Source organism: Sus scrofa, chromosome 6 (assembly GCF_054392235.1).
Source record: "Sus scrofa isolate SSC_HxYL_T2T_F1_AM1 chromosome 6, Sscrofa_HxYL_maternal_Yorkshire_Landrace_v2.0, whole genome shotgun sequence".
Classification (NCBI taxonomy): Eukaryota; Metazoa; Chordata; class Mammalia; order Artiodactyla; family Suidae; genus Sus; species Sus scrofa.
The window spans coordinates 50,235,831-50,262,615 of NC_139388.1; the positions used below are offsets into that span (position 1 = coordinate 50,235,831).

Here is a 26,785-nt window from a genome sequence, read left to right on the forward strand (position 1 = left end):
AGAAGCGGGGAGCCAGGGAGGAAAAACAAAGAAAAAATCACCAAGCGAGGACAGATGTTTTCTCAGGTCCTGGGAGAACCTGACTAAGGAAGAGGGGGAAATTCTGGATGGTACAGTGCACTTTTTGGAGAAACCGCTCAAGGAGTGGAGAGGTCAGAGTGGGAGTCCGCCGCTGGATGAAACCACTGGGAAGATGGAACAATGTCGGAATGAGCAAATCCGCTACAGGAATGATGGTACACCCTTTAGCGTGAGAAAGCACCGGGGAAAATAGGGTAGAAGTCAGAGTAGTCCTATCCTCTCCTGAAAGATAATACCATAAGAGGTTATCACCTTCTGAAGGGCCAGTGGGGAGTGGGGGGGGATGGAGACTTAACTACCTCAAGTAAAACAGTAGTAGGCAGCAATAATAATAAGTAATAATAGTCTTTAGGATGGTCAATTGTAACTAAAAGCATTTAATGAAAACTATTTTTTTCGATAATCGTACTTTTAAAATTTTCTGACAATTGTGTATAAAAATGACATTACGATTTTAATCTGTATTTTCCTTATTAAATAGTCAAATATATCTTTATATATATATATAATGATTTTTTAAAATTAGAGCTGGTTTACAGTGTTCTGCCAATTTTCTACTCTACAGCATGGTGACCCAGTTACACATACACATATAGGTTCTTTTTTCTCACATTATCATGCTCCATCATAAGTGACTAGATACAGTTCCCAGGGCTACACAGCAGGATCTCATTGCTTATCCATTCCAAAGGCAATAGTTTGTATCAATTAACCCCAAGTTCCCAATCCATCCTACTCCTCCCTTTTCCCCTTGGCAACCACAAGTCTATTCTCCAAGTCCATGATTTCCTTTTCTGTGGAAAGGTTCATTTGTGCCATATATTAGATTCTAGATATAAGTGATATCATATGGTATTTGTCTTTCTCTTTCTGACTTACTTCACTCAGTATGAGAGTCTCTAGTTCCATCCATGTTACTACAAATTATTTTGTGCTTTTTTATGGCTGAGTAGTATTCCATTGTGTATATATATCATATCTTCCTTATCCAATCATCTGTCGATGGACATTTAGGTTGTTTCCATGTCTTGGCTATTGTGAATAGTGCTGCAGTGAACATGCAGGAGCATGTTTCTTTTTCAAGGAAAGTTTTTTGGGGACATATGCCCAAGTGTGGGATTACTGGGTTATATGGTAGTTCTATGTATAGTTTTCTAAGGTACAACCATACTGTTTTTCATCGTGGTTGTATCAAACATCTTTTTATGTGTTTATTGGCCAAGTTTCTTCTCATAAAATCTCCATTTATACTTTTTGTCCTTTTTTTTTTTTCGGCCTCTCTGCATAAGGAAGTTCCTGGGCCAGGATCAAAAATCCGAGCCACAGCTTTTCTGGATCTGTTGAGATGATCAGGTGGCTTTTATTTTTATTCTGTTAATGTGAAGTGTTACTTTGGTTTTCATTGATTGGTTTTCATGTTTCACATATCTCGCATTCCTGCGATAAATCCTAATTGGTTGTTTACTTGCATTATTTTTTTTATATATTGCTGGATTCCATTTACTAGTAATTTTTGAGGATTTTTGTGTCTTCATAAACGATAGTTGCCTCTGGTTTTTGTTGTCTGATTTTGGCATCAGGGTAATATTGACCTCAAAGAATTAGTTGAGAGGAGTTCCTACTGTGGTGCAGTAGGTTAAGGATCCAATTTTAGGAGTTCCCGTCATGGCTCAGTGGTTAATGAATCTGACTGGGAACCATGAGGTTGCGGGGTTTGATCCCTGGCCTTCCTCAGTGGGTTAGGGATCCAGCGTTGTGGTGAGCTGTGGTGTAGGTTGCAGACGCAGCTCAGATCCCGAGTTGCTGTGGCTGTGGCATAGGCCGGTGGCTACAGCTCTGATTAGGCCCCTAGCCTGGGAACCTCCATATGCTGAGGGAGTGGCCTTAGAAAAGGCAAAAAGACCAAAAAAAAAAAAAAAAAATCCAATTGCAGCTGCTTGGATCACTCCAGAGGCATGGGTTCAATCTCTGACCTGAGAACTTCCATATGCTGAGGGTGTAACCATAAAAAAAAAAAGTATTTTTTAAAAGAATTAGTTGAGTGTTTAATATAATAGCTTTTGAATATTTATTTTGCTTAACCTAATCCATGCATGTTTTCCCTGATCCATATGATCCTGAGAAAAAATTACTATTATCAAAATTTTTGGAAGGTCCCGTCGTGGCTCAGTGGTTAACGAATCTGACTGGGAACCATGAGGTTGAGGGTTCGATCCCTGGCCTTGCTCAGTGGGTTAAGGATCCAGCATTGCCATGAGCTGTGGTGTAGGTCACAGATGCAGCTTGGATCCCACATTGCTGTGGCTGTGGTATAGGCGGGTGGCTACAGCTCTGATTAGGCCCCTAGCCTGGGAACCTCCATATGCCGCAAGAGCGGCCCTAGAAAAGGCAAAAAGACCAAAAAAAAAAAAAAAAAAAAAAAGATTGTTGATGATACTGGGCACAGAGCACAAGTCATTTGCTCAAGGTCACAAATAGTAATTTGCCTTTTTTTTTTTTTTTTTTTTTCTTTTTAGGGCCTCACCCATGGCATATGGAGATACCCAGGCTAAGGATTGAATTGGAGCTGCAGCTGCTGGGTCTATACCACAGCCACAGCAACAGCAACACAGGATCTGGGGCTTGTCTGCAACCTACATCACAGCTCACAGCAACGCTGGATCATTAACCCACTGAATGAGGCCAGGGATTGAACCCACATCCTCATGGATACTAGTCAGGTTTGTTACTACTGAGCCACAACGGGAACTCCAGGAATAGTAATTTTCAGAAATGGAATTTGAATCTCAGGCCTGTCATAATCTGAAGTATTAACAAACCTAACAAACTATTTTATTTCACATTTTATGCTATTCTCCATAATTATTTTCTTCCCTCATGCCTTTTTAAAAAATTCCAGTAGTTTTATTTTATTGATTTTTTTTTTTTTTTTGGCCATACCCACAGCATGTGGAAGTGCCCCTGGCCAAAGATTGGATGCTCGCCACAGAACCACAGCAGTGACAACACCAGATCCTTCCACTGAGCCACAAGAAAAACCCCCCACATGTCTGTCTCTCTCCCTCTCTCCCTCTCTCTCTCTCAACTGTCAGCCTAAACCACAGCCTGGGCAACGCCAGAACTGAGCAGCATCTATGACCTACACCACAGCTCGAGGCAATGCCTGATCCTTAACCCACTGAGCAAGGCCAGGGATTGAACCTGTATCCTCATGAATATTAGCCAGGTTCTTAACCGGCTGAGCCACAATGGGAACTCCCCCCTTCCATGTCTCTAATTGCTTGCATCCATGCCCTTTTTTCTTCTAAGGATTTCTCATGCCATCTGCTCCATCAATCCTACTCATTCTATTCTAATTCCTCCATCCTCTTTCACTCATATCAGGATCAGTCAACACTTTGGTGTCTTTTTTTTCTTTTTTAGCTACTTTTTATATTTTAATCACCATCCTCCGTTTATTCTTATTAGCATGAACCAGTCTACTCTTTTTTTTTTCCCCTTGGCCTCTCCTGCAGCGTGCATAAGTTCAAAGGCCAGGGTCAAACCTGTGTCACAGTAGGACCCAAGCAATGGCAGTGACAATGCTGGATTCTTAACCTGCTAAACCACCAGGTAACTCTGAGACGTATTTTAGTTTTCTGGATCAATTTTACCTTAAACATGACTCCTGATCTTGGCACATGTGTTCTACCTGTTATTCTGCTTGACTCTACTCGCTTCACAGCAGTTCCCTCTCCAAAGTTTACCCTTTATTTATTTATTTATTTTTTTGGTCTTTTTTTTGCCATTTCTTTGGGCCGCTCCCTCGCATATGGAGGTTCCCAGGCTAGGGGTTGAATCGGAGCTGTAGCCACTGGCCTACGCCAGAGCCACAGCAACGAGGGATCCAAGCCGCGTGTGCAACCCACACCACAGCTCACGGCAACGCCGGATCCTTAACCCACTGAGCAAGGGCAGGGACCGAACCCGCAACCTCATGGTTCCTAGTCGGATTTGTTAACCACTGCGCCACAACGGGAACTCCAAAGTTTACCCTTTAGAATAAGGAACTACTCTTCCTGAAATGATTTTTCCCCCTATTTCTGGAGTCTTCTCTAATAGGAGTTACTAGCTCCTAAGCATTACTTCTCACGTCTGCTTACCAGTCCTCATTCTCTGACATGCTTTTACCTAATTTCAACTCTATTGGGAAATGCTTGTGTGTCTTTTGGAGTTCATGGGCTTTTCCTTGTCTGACTGTCACAGAAACTGGAGTTTTCTGTTTTGTTTCCCACTTGTGACTTTTAATTATTTCCAAGAGGTGAAAGGGGTGGAATTTATATGTAAGCTGTTGTACTGACCATACTAATGAATTATTTCCCCCTAACTGGGAGAGTCAGAGGTCAAAACCAAGACTGAGGAGGAATTGCTAAATGCTACAAAGAGAGATGGAAATTTGTGAAAGGAAACTAAAAATGGAGCCAGTATTGCTAACAGAGCTCTCTAAAACAGAGCTGGGTGGCCATGGAAAAAGTATGTCCTATGTATGCCTCAGCCCAGGTGTAATCCCAACTTCCAAAAACTCAAGATACTTATTAGAACCTTACCCTAAAATGACAGTGACAGGCTACCCTTACTGACAAATATTTCCTTTTCTACAGTTAGAGTCAATCACAATCCTTCTAGACAACTTTAGTAACTTTGTGGAGTTTGCCTTTATAAACCCCTCTTTCTCTTCTGAAACACTCGGTTTTACCCAAATCTGTTTCCGGAATTGCAACACCTAAGATGCTCAATTAAACTCTTATTTGTAGCCTTCTGCATTTTCTTGGAAGAAAGAAAACAAGATCCCTAAGGCATCAGCGGGTAGAGATCCACAGCCATACATGAACAGAGATACGATTTTATAAAAAGACAAATCTGAACCTACGTGTCAGACCAATTGGTTTGCTTTTTGCTTCTTCAAAAGTCAAATAAAACTGACGGTAGCAGAACATACACCCTGCAGCATCACTGTTTTCCAGATGAAGAGAGTGGTAACTCATCCAATTTCATCTATGCCCTTACATACTGAGGCCATCACCAGAGTCAATACTGCTATCCCCAACAAACACACTGCTGGATGCTGCCATCCCCCTCAGCCCCATTCCAGCCTAGCCACTCTCCTTCAGTTTCCCTGGTGCACGTCGGGTCTCAGACTCCCGGCTTTCGGCTCCCCAAGCAGTACAGGTCCCACACCATGTTAATCCACACAGTAAGGCAAAAACGGCGATTCAGCCAGTCCGGAATATTTTCAGCGTGAGCTACAACTCCTAGAAGATCTTGGGCGCCATTCCTTCACTGTGGGGTAAGCTCTGTGCAAAAAGCCAAGGCAATCTTCTACTTGGACCGGGGCTTCACCCACTCTGACTCTAGCCTACATTTCCCAAAAGCTCTTGTGGCTCTAATCAACTTCCGGCGCGAATCCAGTGATCTTTTTCTGTTTCTCAGGGAACATATGTCTCCCCGGGATTGGCCAGGCCCTTGCAAGAAGCTTGTTCCAGGGTGTGGGCACTGTATCTCGATTTCCAGGCTCCAGGAAGCGATTCCGAGAGGGGAAAAGGGGTGTGGCCTGGCCCGGGCTGTGCGATGGCGGATAATTTGAGGGCCGGGAGCCATCTTGTCCGAGCGTATCTGTCCGGACTACATTTCCCAGAGGCCCCGAGGCGGCATAGGGCCGCCTCTTCACTCGCCTGCAGGACCCTCGGCCTCCGGGGAAGGGGAAGGGCAAGGTGAGCGGCCTAGGTCTTGGGGGCTGGACCAGGTTCCGGAGGTGCATCTCTTAGGGTCTGAAGAAACAGTCTAGGCGGGTCCGGAGTATCGGGCCTGTAGGATTTGATTGGGCTGGGGGAGGGGGAAGTGTCGGATTCCATGTGTGCGATGGTGACTTTTTGTGACTGTGCGGCGCAGTATGAGAGTGTGATTGTATGTCCCTGTGGTGGGTGTGTCATTGTGACTGACCATGCGCGTTGAGCGCTGTGTGCAGGTGTAACTGAATATCCTCATTGTGGTGTGTAATTGTGACAGTGTTCGGTTCTGTGTGTAGGTGTGATCGTGTCCCCGTAGTGGGACTGTGGTTGTATGTATCCAGATAACTTTGTGTCATTGTGTGTGTTGGGGGGCGGAACTGTAGAGAATCTGTGATTATGCTGCTATGACTGTGTTATCTGAGGGCAGTATGTGATTGTGGTTTTATGGATGTTAGCAGTACTAAGTAAATGTGCTGGCTGGCTGTGCCTGTGAGGATGTGTGAGTGTGATCATGTAGCACTTTACATGGCACTGTGTGTGGGGTCGGACGGTGCTTGTAATTGTGTCAGGCTGACAGTGTGTGTGTTCCTGTGGTTGGTGTGTGAGGTCAGGACTGATTTTGGTCTCAGGCAGCAGACTTTTCCCTTTCTCAAACTAGGAATGCTCAGGGCAGCCTAGATTTCCTCTGACTTCTTTACATACCTCCTCTCCTTGAGTGATAGGTGTAAGTCCAGGGTAACCTCTGATCTGATCAGTCTGAGCCACAAGAAAGACCTGGCATTTCACGGTTCCTTTCTCCTTCCTCAGCTCTGCTTTTCTCAGAGAGGTCCCCAGAGGAAGAAGGAGGAATGGCTGTAGACCAAGCCAAATACAAGGTGCGCTGGGATTTGGTTTTCGATTTATAAGTAACCTGGAGCACATATGCATGCTTTCCTAGGGTATAAACATACTAGTGGAATTGCTGGACCATAGGATATGTGTATTGTGGTGGTATACTAAAAAACATTGAATTGTATGCTTTAAATGATTAACTTATGTGGTGTGAAGTGTATCTCAATAAAGCTATTAAAAAATAAAGCTAACCTAAAATGAGTGGATTAGAATCTAGATAAAACAATTTTGGCAGTGACTTGATAATTGTTGCAACCTGTTAATGGGTACATGGAAGTTTTTTATACTATTTAAATTCTGCTTTTGTGTATGTTTGGAAATTTCTATATTTAAAAGTTAAAACAAAAAACTAATGTCCAAGAGTGAAATACTGGAAGCCTTCATAGTAAAATCAGGAAGAAGGCACCATGGAAAGTATTATTTAACTTTTTTTCTCTAAATCTGTTAGAAAAACAATACTCCATAGGAAACAACTACAAAACAACTGCCTTATTCTTTCCCATAACTTCTGCTATCAGACTTTTCAATAGGCCAGTTGATTTCCTGCCCATAGATGAGTTTTTAGTCAGTGTTGGATAATAAACAGTGTCCATTTCACTGAACTAATCAGTACCATAAATTTTTTTTTTTTTTAAGTTTAACTTCCTGGTTCCTTTAGGTAGGAGTTTGCAGTGAGTGAGATAGGTTTTTGTTTTGTTTTGTTTTTTGTTTTTTGGCTATAACCATGGCATGTGGAAGGTCCTAGGCCAGGGATTGAACCTAGCCACAGCAGTGACCTGAGCCACTGCAGTGACAGCACCATATCCTTAACCCGCTGTGTCACAAGGGAACTCCTGCAGCGAGATAGTCTTGATAGCTTCTCTTTCCTTTACCTGAACTTCTCCTCCATCGAACTAGATATTCTAAACTACCTGAGGTTGGGAGCAGGGAAGGGAAGAGTGAGTAAGAGACAAGAAAGGTATTAATTATATTGACACTGGTCCTCTCTTGCCTTAGGATATGTTCACATACTTTTTTGTTATTCTTGTTGGCCACGCCTGCTGCATGCAGAAGTTCTAGGGCCAGGAATCGAACCCATGCCACAGCTGTAACCAAAGCCTCAGCAGTGACAATGTGAGATCCTTAACCCTCTGAGCCATGAGGGAACTCCCTCACATCTGACTTTCATGAGGAGAAGGCAATGGCTCTGTAGTTCCTACATTCAACCCTTGGGCATTAGTCCTTCATGGAGCCCTTCTCTAGAGGGCAAGGTCCCCTACTGGAAATCCTCTTGGTAGGCTTGGAATAAACCTAAACCCTGTCCAGATCCTATTGTTGTGTCCATGTCTAGTCCCAGGGGGGGAAACAGTCCCCATTCTTTGTGCCTTCTAAACTCTGGGGACACAAGGAAAGTTCTCCTAAGAACTCTCATTCCATTCCACTTGAAATCCTGGTGGCACTGGGGTCCCCTCTTTTTCCTTATGAGATAGCATACCATTGCTTTCCAAAAATATACCTATCTCATACACTCTTCAATCTCTGAAATACCTTTGGAATAGCAATTGAAATGAACCGAGGACACAAAATCAGTTTCCAGCCAGCTCTTATGCATCATAACACAGCCAAGGCTTTCACTGTGGAATCAAAGTTTTGTGGCCCATGTTATCTGGCTCTCCTCCAGGGTTTCTCTTAAACTGAGGATGAGAGAGGCACATTTTAACATCTCGTTACACACTGAAAACTAGTGCAAATAATAAAATTCAAATAGGTACTAAGTCAGCCTCCTTAAATCAATAGACTTTGTCTATTAAAAAAAAATAGGTGGAAGATATATTGGGAAAAGACACCATTTAAACAACCATAGGAGGATAGTGTAACAGAGCTCCCACCATGGTGCAGCAGGATCACTGGCATCTTGGGAGCACTGAGACCCAGGTTCAGTCTTCAGCCCAGCACAGTGGGTTGAGGATCCGGCGTTGCAGAAGCTGTGGCTTAGGTTGCACCTGTGGCTCAGATCTGATCCCTGGCCCAGGAACACCATATGAGGCCAAAAAAAAAAAAAAAAAAAAAAAGTGTAGCAGATTTCTCATTGTGGCTCAGCAAGTTAAGAACTTGACAATAGTGTCTGTGAGGACAAGGTTCGATACCTGGTCTCGCTCAATGGGTTATGGATCTGGTGTTGCCACAAGCTGTGGTGTAGGTCACAGATGGGGCTTCAATCTGGTGTTACCATGGGTTCAGCATAGGCCTGCAGCTGCAGCTCCATTTTGACCCCTGACTTGGGAACTTCCATATGCTGCAGGTGTGGCCATTAAAAAAACAAAACAAAACAAAATATGCCGCAGGAAGCGGCCCAAGAAAAGACAAAAAGAGAAAGAAAGAAAGAAAGAAGAAAAACAGTGTAAGACACCTAGGAATAATCTGAATAAGAAATGTGCATGATAGATATGAAGAAAACTTTTAAATGTTCCTGAAGGTCACAAACATTAACTTGAATACATTAAAAGTTATTCCGTGTTCAAGGGAAGCAAGGCCCAACATAATCACAGAATTCCTTCAAGTAATCTATTCATTTTATGCAGTCTCAGGGGGAAAAAATGCCGGTACAGTTGTTTTTTTTTTTTTTTTTTTTAACTAATCTGTGTTCACATGGAAACTTTTGAAAAAGATGAGTAATGAGAAGTTATTATTATTTTAAAAAATCTAGATAGTCGGGCTTTGGAGTCAGAATCTCTTTTTCTTTTGCTCATTCATTAGGGCAGTTTTAGATTTACTGCAAATTTCAGAGGAAGGTATGGTGATTTCTCATATACACCCTCCCTCCACCTGTGCTTAGCCCTTTTTTTCTCTTTTTTTCTTTTTTTTGTCTTTTGAGGGCCGCACCCGCGGCAAATGGAGTTTCCCAGGCTAGGGGTCCAATCAGAGCTGTAGCCAACTGTCTATACCACAGTCACAGCAACATGGGATCCAAGCCACGTCTGCAGCCTACAACACAGCTCACAGCAATGCCTGATCCTTAACCCACTGAGTGATGCCAGGGATCAAACCCACAACCTCGTGGTTCCTAGTCGGGTTTGTTAACCACTGAGCCATGATGGTCCACTTAGCCCATTTTTGACATCCCCCACAATAGTGGTACATTTGGTACCATTGATGAACCTACATTAACATATCATCACCCAAATTCCATAGTTTACAATAGGGTTCAATCTTGGTTTTGTATAGTACGTGGGTTTGGACAAATGTGTAATGGTCTATATCTGCCATTGTGATATTGTACAGAGTTGGGTTTTTTTGGTTTTTTTTTTTTGTCTTTTTGCCATTTCTTAGGCCGCTCCTGCAGCATATGGAGGTTCCCAGGCTAGGGGTCGAATCGGAGCTGTGGGCACTGGCCTACACCAGAGCCACAGCAACTCGGGATCCGAGCCACGTCTGCAACCTACGCCACAGCTCACGGCCACGCCGGATCCTTAACCCACTGAGCAAGGTCGGGGATCGAACCCGAAACCTCATGGTTCCTAGTCAGATTTGTTAACCACTGAGCCACGACGGGAACTCCTGTTCAGAGTATTTTAACTGCCCTAAAAATCCTCTGTGCTTCACCTATTCATTCTTCTGCTCCTCTCTTCCATCCTAACCCCCCATCTTTTTAATGTCTCCGTAGTTTTACCTTTTCCAGAATATCATATCGTGGGCAGATACAGCTTTTCATATTGACTTCGTTCACTTAGTAATATGTCTTTCCATCACTCCATAACTCATTTCTTTTTAATTGCTGAATAAAAAACTCCATTATTTAGAAGTCCCCAGTTTATTTAAGCATTCATCTACGAAAGGACATCTTTTTTTTTTCTAATTATAACTGAATTTTTTTTAAACGAATGTTTTTGTAATTATGACTAAAGCTGCTATAAACATCTGTGCACAAGTTTTTGTGTGGCCTCATTTTTCAACTCCTTTGGGTAAATACCAAGGAGTGCCGTTGTCAGATCATATGGTAAGAGTGTGTTAACTTGTGTAAGAAGCTGCCAAACTGTCTTCCGAAGTGGCTGTACTGTTTGACATTCCTACCAGCAATGAATGAGAGTTCCTGTTGCTCCACATCCTCACCACCATTTGGTGTTAATCAGTGTTCTGGATTTTGGCCATTCTGATAGGTATGGAGCAGAGGGGTCTTAATATATCAAGATGTTAAAACTTTTTTTATTTTTTCATGTTTGGCCACCCCACAGCACATGGAATTCCCAGGCCAGGGATCAGATCTGAGCCACAGTCACAACCTAAACCGTAGCAATGCAGGATCCTTAACCCATTGTGCTGGGCTAGGGATTGAACCAGTGTCCCAGCGCTCCTGAGACACTGCTGATCCTGTTGTGCCACAGCAGGAGCTCCTAAAACATATTTTTAAATTATAATAAATAGAGAATGAAACGGATCACTGAATCACAAATACAGAATCACACATACATCCAAACATGTATCATCTATAATGGTGGCATTTATTTATTTATGTATTTATTTGCTTTTTAGGACTGCACTTGCAGCATATGGAGATTCCCAGGCTAAGGGTCTAATCGGAGCTACAGCTGCCAGCCTACACCACAGCCACAGCAACGAAGGATCCAAGCCGCGTCTGTGACCTACACCACAGTTCACAGCAATGCCAGATCCTTAACCCACTGAGCAAGGCCAGGTATTGAGCCCACAACCTCATGGTTCCTAGTCAGGTTGTTAACCACTGCGCCACGATAGGAACTCCGATGGTAGCATTTAAATCAGTAGGGAAAATATATTCCATAGTCGTCTGTTCTGAGGCTCATCTTTTTTCCCCTCATTTCAGCATACCCAAAGTCAGGTTATATCTTAACTAGTTTCTTTCTTTCTTAGTGGCATATAAAATAATGATTATTTTGAAATATTGTATTACTCATATGTGACTTGGCATACTTGGGTAGGCCCCTGTGGGGGAAGATGAAGTAGAATTCCTAACTCATATCTTATACTAAAATAAAATTATAATTCATATTCTTATTCTATTTTCCTTTACCAAATAGTTTTATACCAAAATAAAATAGCAATTGATTAAAGACTTAAATGTAACAAATGAAAGCATTAAAGTTGTAGAAAAAAGAGAAATTTATATAAATATGTCTAGGTAGGGGAGCCCCATTGTGGCTCAGTGGTAACGAATCCCACTAGTATCCATGAGAATTTGGGTTCACTTCCGGGGCTCGCTCAGTGGCTGTGGTGTAGGTCACAGATGTGGCTTGAATCCTGCGTTAATGTGGCTGTGGCATAGCCTGGCAGCATTCCCATAGGCCTGGGAATGCTGTGGATGTGGCCCTAAAAAGCAAAAAATAAAAAAATAAAAATAAATAAAAACCAACCAAAGCCAGAGCATAAGGATGAGGAGTGCCCCACTGTGAGTATGGGTGTGGGTATGTAGTGGGAGAAGTTGACTTTCTTAGCTTTGGGAAATGAGATTTGATTAGGGAAGCCTTTTTTTTTTTGTCTTTTTGCCATTTCTTGGGCCACTCCCACAGCATATGGAGGTTCCCAGGCTAGGGGTCGAATCGGAGCTGTAGCCGCTGGCCTACACCACAGCCACAGCAACACCAGATCCTTAACCCGCTGAGCAAGGCCAGAGATCGAACCTGCAACCTCATGGTTCCTAGTCGGATTTGCTAATCACTGAGCCACGACGGGAACTCCCTGATTAGGAAAGCCTTTTTAAAAAATTAATTTTATTTTTTATTACTTTAAAAAATTATAGTTGATTCACAATGTTGTGGCAATTTCTGCTGTGTGACAAAGTGACGCGATCATACACATATTTTATATTTTATATATATACATATCCCTTTCTTATATTATCTTCCATCATGGTCGATCTGATTAGGGAAGTCTTTAGTCCTTCTAATTAGCGTGAACTATGTTCCTGTCCAAAGGTACCATTTAGGTGAATGTGGCTTGGGGACCTGAGGGCTGCAGAGGAGGGATCTGCTCAGAGCAACAGCATCACCGGGATGGGGCAAGGTCTTGCCTGAATCACTTGGCTGAGGCAGGAACCTGGGTTGCTCGGGTGGAGGAGAGGGAATCTGCTTCTGCGTTCGTTTGGATCACCTAGCCAGGGTCTATCTTGCTGCAGCTAAAGCGGGGGTTTCTGGGGTTGGAACGGAGGAGGATTTATTCCATACTCCCACTAACTGGAGTTAAATCCTGAGATCAAGGGAAGTGGAGGTAGTTTTGCCTGGACAGTCTGAGAACTGTAGGGTCAGTGTGATTTCTAGAGTATGTCTTTGCTTCCCCTGCCCTCTCAGAACACCTTCCTTTTCCAGGAGAACGGCCCCAAGGAGGATTGATTGTCTCCTCTAACACTGAAAGCCATGGCCCAGGTGAGTTAATTAATGTTTTTTTTTTTTTTAACCTTTCTGACATCCAGGTTTTCTTAAGAAAAAAACCCTTCTTTTAAGGGCATGTGAGAGTTTGTTTTCCTTTTCCTGACCTTTCTGGCTGTTAGGGTCCTAGTCCCCCTTTCCTCTCATTCTAACCAAATAATCCTGTGCCTAAGCGCCCCTCTTCTTTTGACTCAGCATTAATATTTTCATTCAGTAAATAATTGAGCATCTCTTTTCTCAGCCCTCTCCCAGGGCCTGAGGGCGGGGAAATGCTTTTTCTTAAAGGAAACAAGAGAAGATTTGTAGAATAAACTTGACCTATCTGGGTGGTGATTTGATGAGGCGGAGGTATGAGTTGCTTAGCTGGGAGATAAACATGGAAAAGATTATCTCTGCAGGGTAATTCCATTGGGGCTCAGTGGTAATGAACCTGACTAGTATCCATGAGGACATGGGTTCCATCCCCAGCCTTGCTCCATGGGTTAAGCATCCAGCAAAGCTGTGAGCTGTGGTGTAGGTTGCAGATGTGGCTCAAATCCCACATTGCTATGGCAGTGGTGAAGGCCAGCAGCTACAGCTCTCTAGCCTGGGACCTTCCATATGCTGAGGGTGTGTTCCTTTAAAAAAAAAAAAAAAAAAAGATTATCTCTACAAATCAGTATTTTCTAGTAAAATAGTTCGGGTGTGGCCCTAAAAAGCAAAAACAAATAAAAAAAAAGTGTTGCTCAAATTTCACATGTTAAAAATTCAATGAGTGGAGTTCCTGTTGTGGCTCAGCAGGTTAGGAACCTGGCCAGTATCCATGAGGGTTTGGGTTTGATCCCCAGCCTCACTCAGTGGGTTCAGGATCTGGCGTTGCTGTAAGCTATGACATGGGTCACAGATGGGGGTCAGATCTGGCATTGCTGTTGCTGTGGCTTTGGTATAGGCTAGTAGCTGTGGCTCCAATTCAGCCCTAGCCTGGGAACTTCCATGTGCTGCAGGCATGGCTTTAAAAACAAATCAAAAAAAATTTTTTTTTAATAAATCTAGGAGTATTAAGACCAGGCCCCTGCCTTACCACTTCATCCTACTCCCTAAAGGCAAACATTCTCAACTCTTAGCTAAATCCAATAGAATTTAACTATATTTTATTTATTTATTTATTTTTGTCTTTTGTCCTATTATATTTATATATATAAATATAAATATAAAATTTATATATATATATTTTGTCTTTTGTCCTTTTGCACCCTCCACATATGGAGGTTCCCAGGCTAGGGGTCCAATCGGAGCCATTGCTGCCTTTGCCACAGCCACAGCAACACGAGATCCGAGCCGCGTCTGCGACTTACACCACAGGTCAGGACAACACCAGATCTTTAACCCACTGAGCGAAGCCAGGGATCGTACTGGCAACCTCATGGTTCCTAGTCAGATTCGTTAACCACTGCGCCACGCACGACAAGAACTCTGAATTTAACCATGTTTTAAATTAACATTCCTGTGTTGCTCTTTCTTGATTAATCCATTTTTAGACATTTTCTAGGTATTTAAATGAAGGTATATGTGGATTTAGAATTGCTACCTCAGGAGTTCCCATCATGGCGCAGCAGAAACGAATCCGACTAGGAACCATGAGGTTGCGGGTTCGATCCCTGGCCTCAATCAGTGGGTTAAAGATCTGGTGTTGTCCTGACCTGTGGTGTAGGTCGCAGACGCGGCTCGGATCTCGTGTTGCTGTGGCTGTGGCATAGGCCAGCAGCTACAACTCCAATTTGACCCCTAGCCTGGGAGCCTCCATGTGCTGTGAGTGTGGCCCTAAAAAATAAAAAAAAGAAATTAAATAATATGAAGGAGTTCCCATTGGGGCTCAGAGGGTTAAGGAAAAAAATAAAAAAACAAAAAACCAAAAAGACAAAATAGAATTGCCACCTCACATTCTCTACTTCCTTCCTCCACAACAGAGTTATATTACAATTATGCTTAAATTGATGCTATACACATGATTAGGACCTTGTAAATATTCTACTGTAACTATTCTTTACTACCTCACTTTAGAAAACCTTATAAATAATAACCTAATAAATTCCAGGCACAGAAAAGTAGTCTTCTGAAGTACCACATGGTCACCACTGAGTTTCTGTTATTATCAGCTCCAGTCAATCTTGTTTCACCTGTTATGCCACCCATTTCTCCCATGCATACTCCCCTCCCCTCACTCCCGCACACAGGATTCTTTTATTATTTTGAAGCAAATACAAATTAACATATATCGCTAAAATATAAATATTATTTATTTTTTGGCCATGCCTGTGGCATGTGGAGGTTTCTGAGTCAGGGATCAAACCCATAGCAGCAACGCAAGCTGCTACAATGACAATGCTGGATCCTTAATTTCCTGTGCCAGAAGAAAACTCCAAGATAAAGACTATTTTAGAAAACAATCAGTTTGCCATTATTGCATTGGAAAAGGTTGAAAATAATTTGTTAATATCGTCATCTAGTCATTCTTCAACTTTTCCTAATTGTCTAATTTTTTAGTTGAATCGGTTCCAAGTCAGGACTGTGCCCTGCAATTGTTTGCTGTCTTTAGAGTCTCTTACTTTGTAGGTACCCCTTCCATCTCTTTTCTCTTTGTACGGTTTTTTAGGTTTTGCTGCTTGCTTCTCTGTGATATCATGTAAGTGTTTCCTAAAAATTGGTAGTTGGATCTAGGAGCTTGATCAGATTTAGTTGGGATTTTTTAGTCAAGAATATTTCATAGGTGGTGATGTGTGATTCCATTAGGAAGCACATTATTTCTGCTTCTCTTTCCTTTTACAGTGTTAGCCATTGGTGATGCTTATTGTCTAGATTCATTAGTTCATTAGAAGTCACAAAAGGAATTCCTTCTTCATAGATTGGGTAGAGTACTATCTGTACAGTAAAACATCAATTGTTCTTTTACCCTAAAGGACAGCAGGACAGCTTGTATGGAAGAGAATCAAGCTTTTTTTTTTTGCTCTTTTAGGGCTGTGCCCTCAGCATACGGAAGTTCCCAGGCTAGGGGTCTAGTCAGAGCTAGAGCTGCTGGCCTACACCACAGCACAGCAACTCGGGATCCGAGCCATGTCTTCAACCTACACCACAGCTTGAGGTAATGCCAGATCCCTGACCTACTGAGCAAGGCCAGGGATGGAACCTGCATCCTCACGGATACTAGTCAGATTTGTTTCTACTATGCCACAATGGGAAGTCCAAGAATCAAACATTCTTTATTTGCCTTTTTTTTTTTTTTTTTTTGTCTTTTTGTCTTTTGGGGGTCGCACCTGCGGCATATGGAGGTTCCCAGGCTAGGGGTTGAATCGGAGCTGTAGCTGCCGGCCTATGCCACAGCCACACCGGATTTGAGCTGTGTCTGCGACCTACAGCACAGCTCATGGCAACGCCAGATCCTTAACCCACTCAGTGAGGCTGGGGATCGAACCCAAAACCTCATGGTTCCTAATTGGATTCATTTCCACTGTGCCACGACGGGAACTCCTATTTGCCAATTTTTTAAATAATTAGTTGGTTTCTTAGAATCCTACAAAGATGACTAGCAATTTTTTATTCAATATTGTTATGAGCTATGGATTTAAACATTTTTGATCTGATCAGACGTTTGATCCTTGAATTATACCATCTTTGACTAGTGGGAGGCTCTTCAGTTTGGCTCCTGTGTCCTTTTAATATGATTCTAATAGTTTTTTATTGCTCTCTTGTTTGCTGATATAGCAATGTTCAGACTCATCCAGTGCTTTCTGATTCAATCCTGAAATCATCTCTTTCTCCAAAGAATTTTGACTCTTTTCATTTGAATAGGGTCCTTAGAGACTATAATCTAGACAATAAGGATGTTTATTGCTGCTGGGTTAATTATTGTTTTTAGGTCTTCTCTATGGATTGAGTCAGGAATTTACATATATAAATTGTATATGAATTTGTAACAACTCTGGCACATTTTTCTAGGATTCAAATATGTATATAAATGATATATATCATATATATCTTTTTATAAATTATATATCTTTTTCTAGGATCCAAACATTCTGTTCTCAGTGACACCAATGAAATCGCTCATTTGCTTTGCCCCCAAACATAAGCATAATGGTCTCTGAAATATTTCTTTTGTTACACAAGTCATATACGTGTTTATTGTTTCAGGGGTCAGTGATGTTCAGCGATGTGTCTGTAGACTTCTCTCAAGAGGAGTGGGAATTCCTGGACCCTGCCCAGAGGGACCTGTACAAGGACGTGATGTTGGAGAATTACAGCAATCTGGTGTCAATGGGTAAGGGCATCTATACCAGTAATTTTGAGTTCTCCTCTGGAATGTCAGTTTCTTCCACAGTGAATTTCTCAGCTGCTTTTCAAGTCCCCTGCTGGATTTCTGCTCCCTGTTCCCAAATAAGTGGTTTGAACTGAAATGAAGAGTGGGAAATAGGAAGCTCCAGCTGGCAATGGCTGAGCCTCATCTTCTTCTTTCTTTGACTGTTCCTCTAGTGGCATCTCTTCCTTGATCATCAGGAGTCTGGGATCTTATTTCTGGACCTGATTTACCCACAGCATAACTATGTTCCATATCTTTTCTTGTGAGCAGGACTTTGCATGCCTAAGCCGCAAGTGATCTCCTTATTGGAACAAGGGAAAGAGCCCTGGATGGTTGGCAGAGAGCTGACAAAAGGCCTGTGTTCAGGTGAGTGAGAAATGATTGGTCAGCAGCAGGGCATTGCAGGTAATAACTGATCAGTGAAGAAACAGCATTTTTGAGATGTTCTCAAGCGCTCCCATCAAAACTGCAGGACTGTTGGAGCCTTGCAAGTGACTGTAGTCTCTGTCTATAGTCTTTTTAGCATGAGTTTACAAATGACCTGTTTCATTCCTTCCGTCACCTACTGCCCTTTCTACTCCTCTTCTCCAATACCCCTCTTAATTTCAAGTGGAAGGTGCCCTCACCTCCCCTGTAAAGAAAACTCTTTTAACCATGGTTTTTCAGGTTTTTTGTTTGTTTGTTTGTTTTTTGTTTTCCCACCTTGCCCAGAGCATGTGGAAGTTTCTGGGCCAGGCATTGAACCTGAGCCACAGCAGCGACAACACTGACTCCTTCACTGATAGGCCGCCAGGGAACACCTACCCATATTTTATGGGTTCCTTGCCAGCTTTTCTTCCTTTTGGACTCATCTAAATAATTTGTATCCACACTCCCAAAATAGTAGATGTGTATGCATGTATCTGCACTTCCACTCCCCTCCAAGTACTGGTCTTCATTATAACTGCTTGCCAGTGACTGACTTTTTTCGGTTTGTTGTCCGTTTTTCCTTTATTCAATAGTTTTGATTTCCTAATTTGTTCAAAGTAGTCTGCCTTAGGCTGCAGTTTGCTGATTGTGTCACTTCTTAAGAACTCAGAGTCTAAGGGAGTGGATGGGATGGACTGGGAGTTTGAGGTTAGTAGATACAAACCATTATATTTATTTTATTTTATTTTTGCTTTTGAGGGCTGCACCCATGGCATATGGAGGTTACCAGGCTAGGGGTCTAATCGGAGCTACAGCTGCAGGCCTACACCACAGCCACAGAAACAACAGATCCAAGCTACGTCTTCGACCTGCACCACAGCTCATGGCAACGCCAGATCTTTAACCCACTGAGCAAGACCAGGGATCGAACCCGCAACTTCATGACTCCTAGTCAGATTTGTTTCCGCTGAGCCACGACTGGAACTCCCAAACCATTACATTTAGAATGGATTTATGGAAAGGTCCCACTGTGTAGCACAGGGTACTATATCCAATCTCCTGGGATAGACCATGATGGAAAATATTATTAAAAAAAGAATGTAGGAGTTCAGCAGGTTAAGGATCCAGCATTGCTGCAGCTGTGGCATAGGTCCCAGCTATGGCTTGGACTCGTTCCCTGGCATGACTGAGTCACTTTGCTGTTACAGCAGCTGTTGGCACAACATTGTAAATCAACTATACTTTAATAAAAATTAATTAATTAATAAAAGAACTTGGAGTCAAAAAGTAATGTATATTCATAAATAACTTTCACAAAATAGAGTCTAGTAAAAGACTCACTTGATTTTACCCAAAGGCAGAGAAGTGATTAGTAAAAGAATCAGACAGGGAGATTAGCAGAAACTCAGAGGCTAAATATACAGAAGTGGAATGAATTCATACTGACCCAGCAGTTGGAGCCTTGCAAATGATTGCAGTCACTATTTATAGAGACAGTGTTGGGAAAACAAAAAGGTCTTTGCTTAAATTGGGAAGGAAGAGGTAGCTGAGAAGAACAGATTTGAAAAAAAAAAAAAAAGGAAGAGATTTGGTATAAAGGAGGAAAACCAGAAGAGTGCTTATGGAAGACTCTATATGCTAAGCATTGGTCTAGATGCTGCAATTATAGTATTGAACCAAACATTTAAATCTCTGCTATCCTAAAGCCTATATTCTAGAGAATATGAGAGAGAAATTATATTTATATATATATGATATCAGATTATGATAAGTGTTAAGAAGGGAGGTAGAGAAGGCCTTTTTTTCTTTCTTTTTTTTTTTTTTTTCATTTTAGGGCTGCACCCACAGCATATGGAGGTTCCCAGGCTAGGGGTCGAATTGGAGCTACACCTGCCGACCTACACCACAGCCTCAGCAATGCGGGATCCGAGCCGCATCTGCAACCTACACCACGGCAATGCCAGATCCTTAACCCACTGAGCAAGGCCAGGGATCGAATCTGCAACCTCATGGTTCCTAGTCAGATTCATTTCCACTGTGCCAGGATGGGAACTCATTTCTGATGAAATGGTATTTTTAAGATCTGAAGGACGTAAGGGAACAAATAATGTAAATATAAATTAAGGATTATCTCCCTTTTACAGATGAAGAACTGGGGACTAGAAAGGTTAAATAAGTGGCTAGGAATGTATAGTGAGGAGCTATCAGTGTTGAGACTCAGCTCTCATTAGTCTGCTTCTGGCTCCTGTTATCTTTCTATGACAGTGTCTTACACTATGTCTTTTTTTTTTTTTTTTTTTTTTTTTTTTTTTTTTTGTCTTTTAGGGCTGCACGCACAGCATATGGAGGTTCCCAGGCTAGGGGTTGAATCAGAGCTGTAGCTGCTAGCCTACACCTCAACCACAGCAACGCAGGATCTGAGCTGTGTCTGTGACCTACACCACAGCTCACGGCAACGCCAGATCCTAACCCACCGAGCAAGGCCAGGTGTCCAACCCATGTCCTCATGGATGTTAGCTGGGTTCATTAACCACTGAGCCACGACGGGAACTCCTCCTCTTTCATTTTGTAAAACAATCCTTGTATGAAACTCCTGAGAATTATTTTTCCCTTTAATCATGTTTTTTTAAAACTGAAGTATAGTTGATAGACAATGTTATGTTAGTTTCTGGTGTACAGTAAAGTGATTCAGTTATATGTGTGTGTGTATATATTTATGTGCATGTATATATGTATATATGTGTATATATATTTATAAATACACATATACTCTTTTTCAGACTCTTTTTCATTATAGTTTATTTCTAGATACTGAATATAGTTCCCTGTGCTATACAGTAGGACCTTGTTGTTTATCTATTTTATATATAGTAGTTTGTATCTGCTGATCCCAAACTCCTAATTTATCCCTATCCCCACCCTTCCCCTTTGGTAACCATAAGTCTGTTTTCCATGTCTGTGAGTCTTTTTGTTTCATAAATAAGTTCATTTGCATCTTTGTTTTTTAGATTCCACATGTTAAGTGATGTCATATGATGTTTGACTTTCTCTGACTTACTTCACTTAGAGATGATAATCTCTTTGTCCATCCATGTTGCTGCAAATGGCATCATTTCATTCTTTTTCATGGCTGAATAGTACTCCACTGTTTATATGTACTATATCTTCTTTATTCATTCATCTGTCAATGGACATTTAAGTTGCTTCCATGTCTTGGCTGTTGTAAGTAGTGCTGCTATGAACATTGGTATGCGTATATCTTTTCAAATTATAGTTTTCTTGGAATATATACCCTGGAGCAGGATTGCTGGATCATATGGTAACTCTATTTTTAGTTTTTAAAGGCATTTACTGTTCTCTGTAGTGGCTACACCAATTTACATTCCTAACAACAGTGTAGGAGGGTTCCCTTTCTCCATACCCTGTCTAGTATTTACTGTAGACTTTTTTTTTTTTGTCTTTTTGTCTTTTCTAGGGCGGCTTCCCGCAGCATATGGAGGTTCCCAGGCTAGGGGTCTAACCGGAGCTGTCGCCACCGGCCTACACCAGAGCCACAGCAACGCGGGATCCAAGCCACGTCTGCAACCTACAGCATAGCTCACGGCAACACCGGATCCTCAACCCACTGAGCAAGGCCAGGGCTGGAACCCGCAACCTCATGGTTCCTAGTTAGATTTTTTAACCACTGAGCCACGACGGGAACTCCCTGACCATTTTTTTAATCTTATTTTTTTAAAATATTGAGCTGGGAGTTCCCGTCGTGGTGCAGTGGTTAACGAATCCGACTAGGAACCATGAGGATGTGGGTTCGGTCCCTGCCCTTGCTCAGTGGGTTAACGATCCGGCGTTGCCATGAGCTGTGGTGTAGGTTGCAGACGCGGCTCGGATCCCGCGTTGTTGTGGCTCTGGCGTAGGCCGGGGGCTACAGCTCCGATTCAACCCCTAGCCTGGGAACCTCCACATGCTGCGGGAGCGGCCCAAGAAATAGCAACAACAACAATAACAACAACAACAACAAAAGACAAAAAAAAAAATAATAATAAATAAAATAAAATAAAATAAAATATTGAGCTGTATGAGCTATTTGTATATTTTGGAAATTAAGCCCTTGTCAGTTGCATCATTCGCAAATATCTTCTCCCATTCCATAGGTTGTCATTTTGTTTTCTTTTTTGTTTCCTTTGTTGTTGCACTGTGTCTTTTTTTCTTTCTGTCTGCCTTAAATCTCAGTGGCCTCCCCATCAATCACTTCTGTGGTACTTGAGCAAGTCTCTCTCTTGAGATCAGCATCATAAAATTCCAAGGCAAACAGTATTTTCACTGAGTTCTCAGCCCATAGCATGTTCTGAGCCTTCCCTGTCTGCCACTCACATCGAATTAGTTCACTACCTTAGACTTAAGCTGTTTCTTCATGTGGTTAACCTCTGTAACCGCTTTCAAACTGCATTCAATATGTGCTTTATAAGGGCTCTATTCTGTTTTATACCCAACTGGATGTGCTGAAGTTTAATTCTGACATTAACTACCCAGAGTTAGCATAGACCCCACAGGTTAACAGCCAGTCAGTCCTACATAAGACTCCCCTGGGAGTTCCCGTTGTGGCTCAGTGGTTAAGGAATCTGACTAGGAACCATGAGGTTGCAGGTTCAATCCCTGGCCTTGCTCATGGGTTAAGGATCCGGCATTGCCGTTAGCTGTGGTGTAGGTCGCAGATGTGGCTTGGATCCGGAGTTGCTGAGGCTCTGGTGTAGGCCGGAGGCTACAGCTCTGATTAGATCCCTAGCCTGGGAACCTCCATATGCCGCAGGAGCGGCCCAAGAAAAGGCAAAAAGACAAAAAAAAAAAAAAAAAAAAAAAAAAAAAAGACTGCCCTTACTTCCAATGCTAACTTCAAGTCTCAGGGGATCCTCAGACCACCCACACTTCTAGTTAAGTGGCTATAAATTTGCAAATTTCTGTCACCCTTGCATGCTCAATAATTTGCTAGAATCACTCACAGAATCAGGAAAGCGCTATACTTAGAATTTTGGTTTTACTCTAAAGGATACATATTAGGTGAGTTCGAGTAGGCTTCCAGATGTAGAGGTTCCAACCTCCCAGCACCTCAGTGTGTTCACCAACCAGAAAGCTCCACTGAACTTTGGTGTCCAGAGTTTTTATTGGGGCTTAATTGCATTGGCATGATTAAGTAAGTTAATGGCCATTCAATCTCTGGCCTCTCTCTGCTTCCTGGAAGTCAAGTAGCTGAAAGTTCCAACCCTCTAATCATATTCCGGGTGTTTCTAGTGACCAGTCACCACCCTAAAACTATCTGGGGACACACTGTGAGTTACCTCATTAGCATAATGAGAACACTCCTGTCCCTCAGAAAATGCCAAAGGTTTTTGAAGCTCTGTGTTCGCTACTGGAGACAGAGACCAAATATATACTTTATTATACTTCAGAGTCCAAGACTCTTCCTTTATATGTATTCCTCTCAGGAGACTTTTCCTGGAGATAAAAATTTATCCACTTTTTTTAATACGTACAGTATAATAATACACTCTTTCTTACATACACATACATACAAGCTGATGTAGATATGTCTATAGCTAGTCATCTTTCCATGTGCCCAAGCTTTGTATATTTATCAGCCTTTCCAGATAATGCCAATCTACATCAATATACAAGAATCATAGTGGTTTCCTATTTCTGTAGTCTTCTCCCTCCACTTCCTGCATTATACCTCATTAATTTTTGTGCATTTCTTGTCCATATTTCAATTTAAACAGATATACATGAGACCTCTATGTCGTTTACTACCAGATATTATTTTCACTTTTAATTTTTCCATTTCTATTTATAAAAGCTCAACTTTTCACAAATAGGGCAGGGAAGAATATTTACCGTTTTATTTTCTTTCAGATCTGGAATCAATGTGTGAAACCAAGTTGTTATCGCTAAAGAAGGAAGTTTATGAAATAGAATCATGCCAGAGGGAAATAATGGGACTTACCAAGCATGGCCTTGAATGCTCCACTTTTAGAGATGTTTTGGAATATAGAAGCCACTTTGAAGGACAACTGGGATATCAAAATGGGCATTTCGGCCAAGAAATATTCACTCATGAATACATGCCCACATTTCTTCAACAGACATTCTTTACTCTACATCAAATAATTAACAATGAAGAGAAACCCTATGAATGTAAGAAATGTGGAAAGGTCTTTAGTCAGAATTCACAATTTCTCCAACATCAGAGAATTCATATTGGTGAAAAATCTTATGAATGTAAGGAGTGTGGGAAATTCTTTAGTTGTGGCTCACATGTTACTCGGCATCTGAAAATTCATACTGGTGAAAAGCCCTTTGAATGCAAAGAATGTGGAAAGGCATTCAGTTGCAGCTCATACCTTTCTCAACATCAGAGAATTCATACTGGTAAGAAACCCTATGAATGTAAGGAATGTGGGAAGGCCTTTAGTTATTGCTCAAATCTTATTGACCATCAGAGAATTCACACTGGTGAAAAACCCTACGAATGTAAAGTATGTGGGAAAGCTTTTACTAAAAGCTCACAGCTTTTTCAACATGTGAGAATTCATACGGGTGAGAAACCTTATGAATGTAAGGAATGTGGCAAAGCTTTTACGCAGAGCTCAAAGCTTGTTCAGCATCAGAGAATTCATACAGGTGAGAAACCCTATGAGTGCAAAGAATGTGGCAAAGCATTTAGTAGTGGTTCAGCACTTACTAATCATCAGAGAATCCACACTGGGGAGAAACCCTATGATTGTAAGGAATGTGGGAAGGCTTTTACTCAAAGCTCACAACTTCGTCAACATCAGAGAATTCATGCTGGTGAGAAACCTTTTGAATGTCTTGAATGTGGAAAGGCCTTTACTCAGAACTCACAACTTTTTCAACATCAGAGAATTCATACAGATGAAAAACCATATGAATGTAACGAATGTGGAAAGGCCTTTAATAAATGCTCAAACCTTACTCGACATCTCAGAATTCATACTGGCGAAAAGCCCTATAACTGTAAAGAATGTGGAAAGGCATTTAGTAGTGGCTCAGATCTCATTCGTCATCAGGGAATTCATACTGATGAATAATAAATGTGAAAGCTCTTGTTACCTTCGAGGTATTTTAAACAAACAAACAAAAAGTTTGATAGATACCCCCTCCTTTGCTATTTTCTGTTTCTTAATTTTATTTTATATTTCTTTTCAATCCAAATATATTTTACTCTAAGATGTGAATTCAGATTCTGAGCTGACACTTGCCTGTCGGCCCCACTCCCTGCTCCATCTTGTACTAATGGCAGTTCAACAGTTTTTTCCTTCCCTACAGTTTTCTTCTACCTTCTTGGTGATACATTATATTCTTGTTTATATTTGCTTGAGTTTCAAGGCTATTCTTCTCTGATCTCCATATTTGTGCTCGCACCAATATCTCACTGTTTATATTGTGTGACCTTGTATTTTTTTAATTCCTTGTAGAATTATAACTTTATTTTTGAAGTCAGTGTGAGTTTTTGGTCTCATTTCACAAATTTATTTCATCTTATTATAAAACAGAATAGCAGAAAACTAGAAACTAAAAAAGCCAAGATTAATTATAATCATACTAACTATAGATGACTGCTCACAAGCTGGTAGAGTAAGGTCCACCAGACTTTGTTTTAAAAAACATGTAGTCATGGTACACATGTTGTACCTTAACCTGCTTTTATAATGCCAGAAAAGATGATTGGTATTTCTGTAAATATAAATTTTTATTATTTTTATTGATATATTTTATAAATGACTTTTTTAAAAGACCCGATTATTCATGTTAGGGTTGCATCTCATTGTTTTTAGTTACAAAATCTTCCCTGATTAATATGACCCAAAATTTATCTTTGGACGCTTGTTTTTTCTTTTAAAACATCTATTTTAGTTGATGAAATTATCCACACTTTCTCTTTGTAAACTGTTTTGTTCTTTTTCGTCAATCCTAACCCCAATCTCATATTAGAAAGGTAATTAACCATTGTTATCAGTATTATTTATCCTTCCAGATTTTTAAAAACTTTTTACTTATATATGTTATTGACATTTTATTTCTTATGTATTGGTAAATATAATCATGGCATATGTATTCTTTTTTTGTGAGGATTTATTGAATTAATAAAGTGTTTAGAACTATTCCTACCGTGTAAATGTTTAGTGAAAGTTTTCCACTATTATCATTGGTACACTCATTTTCATAATTATCTTATTATTTGTGGTAAGGATTTTTTTTTTTTTTTTTTTTTGGTCTTTTTGCCTTTTCTTGAGCTGCTCCCGCTGCATATGTAGGTTCCCAGGCTAAGGGTCTAATCAGAGCTGTAGCCATCACGGCCTATGCCAGAGCCACAGCAAGGCGGGATCTGGGCACGTCTGCAACCTACACCATAGCTCATGGCAATGCCAGATCCTTAACCCACTGAGCAAGGCCAGGGCTCGAACCCGCAACCTCATGGTTCCTAGTCAGATTCGTTAACCACTATGCCACAACGGGAACTCCAATTTGTGGTAAGGATTTTAGCTGTGTTGTTTATCTTTGTCTAAATCAAATAATTGATACTAAACAAAGAGAAATAAGCATAATGAACATAGGAAAAATTTTTTTTTTTTCTTTTTTGGGCCATACCTGCAGCATATGTTAAGTTCCCAGGCAGGGGTCAAATTGGAGCTACAGCTGCAGGCCTATGCCATAGGGACAGCAACGCCAGATCCGAGCCATGTCTGCGACACATACCATAGCTCATGGCAACACCGGATCTTTAACCCACTGAATGAGGCCAGGGATTGAACATGCATCCTCATGGATACCAGTCATATTCTTAACCCGCTAGGCCACAATGGGAACTCCTGAACATAGGAAATCTTTTCTCATTACTCATTATTCAGCATGAA

At 41.4% G+C, this 26,785-nt stretch overlaps 1 protein-coding gene across 2 annotated transcripts; it reads left to right on the forward strand.

Annotated features, from left to right (window-relative positions):
* Window positions 1-5,796: 5,796 nt before the first annotated feature.
* Window positions 5,797-26,032, forward strand: ZNF383 (zinc finger protein 383). Of its 2 annotated transcripts, none has more exons than XM_084960763.1 (5): window positions 5,797-5,872; window positions 6,657-6,724; window positions 17,285-17,411; window positions 17,721-17,816; window positions 23,763-26,032. In XM_084960763.1, exons 2-5 carry the CDS (start codon window positions 6,698-6,700, stop codon window positions 24,956-24,958), a joined length of 1,446 nt encoding a protein of 481 aa, XP_084816889.1. In that variant the 5' UTR covers window positions 5,797-5,872; window positions 6,657-6,697; the 3' UTR covers window positions 24,959-26,032. The 2 variants fall into 2 exon arrangements, with proteins under 2 accessions (XP_084816889.1, XP_084816888.1); XM_084960762.1 differs by having other exon boundaries at window positions 5,797-5,831.
* Window positions 26,033-26,785: the final 753 nt, after the last annotated feature.

Coding starts and splice junctions, on each gene's coding strand:
- ZNF383 (XM_084960763.1), top strand. CDS start 6,698: ATGGCTGTAGACCAAGCCAAATACAAG. Junction 6,725..17,284: donor TAGACCAAGCCAAATACAAG/GTGCGCTGGGAT, acceptor TTATTGTTTCAG/GGGTCAGTGATGTTCAGCGA. Junction 17,817..23,762: donor GACAAAAGGCCTGTGTTCAG/GTGAGTGAGAAA, acceptor ATTTTCTTTCAG/ATCTGGAATCAATGTGTGAA.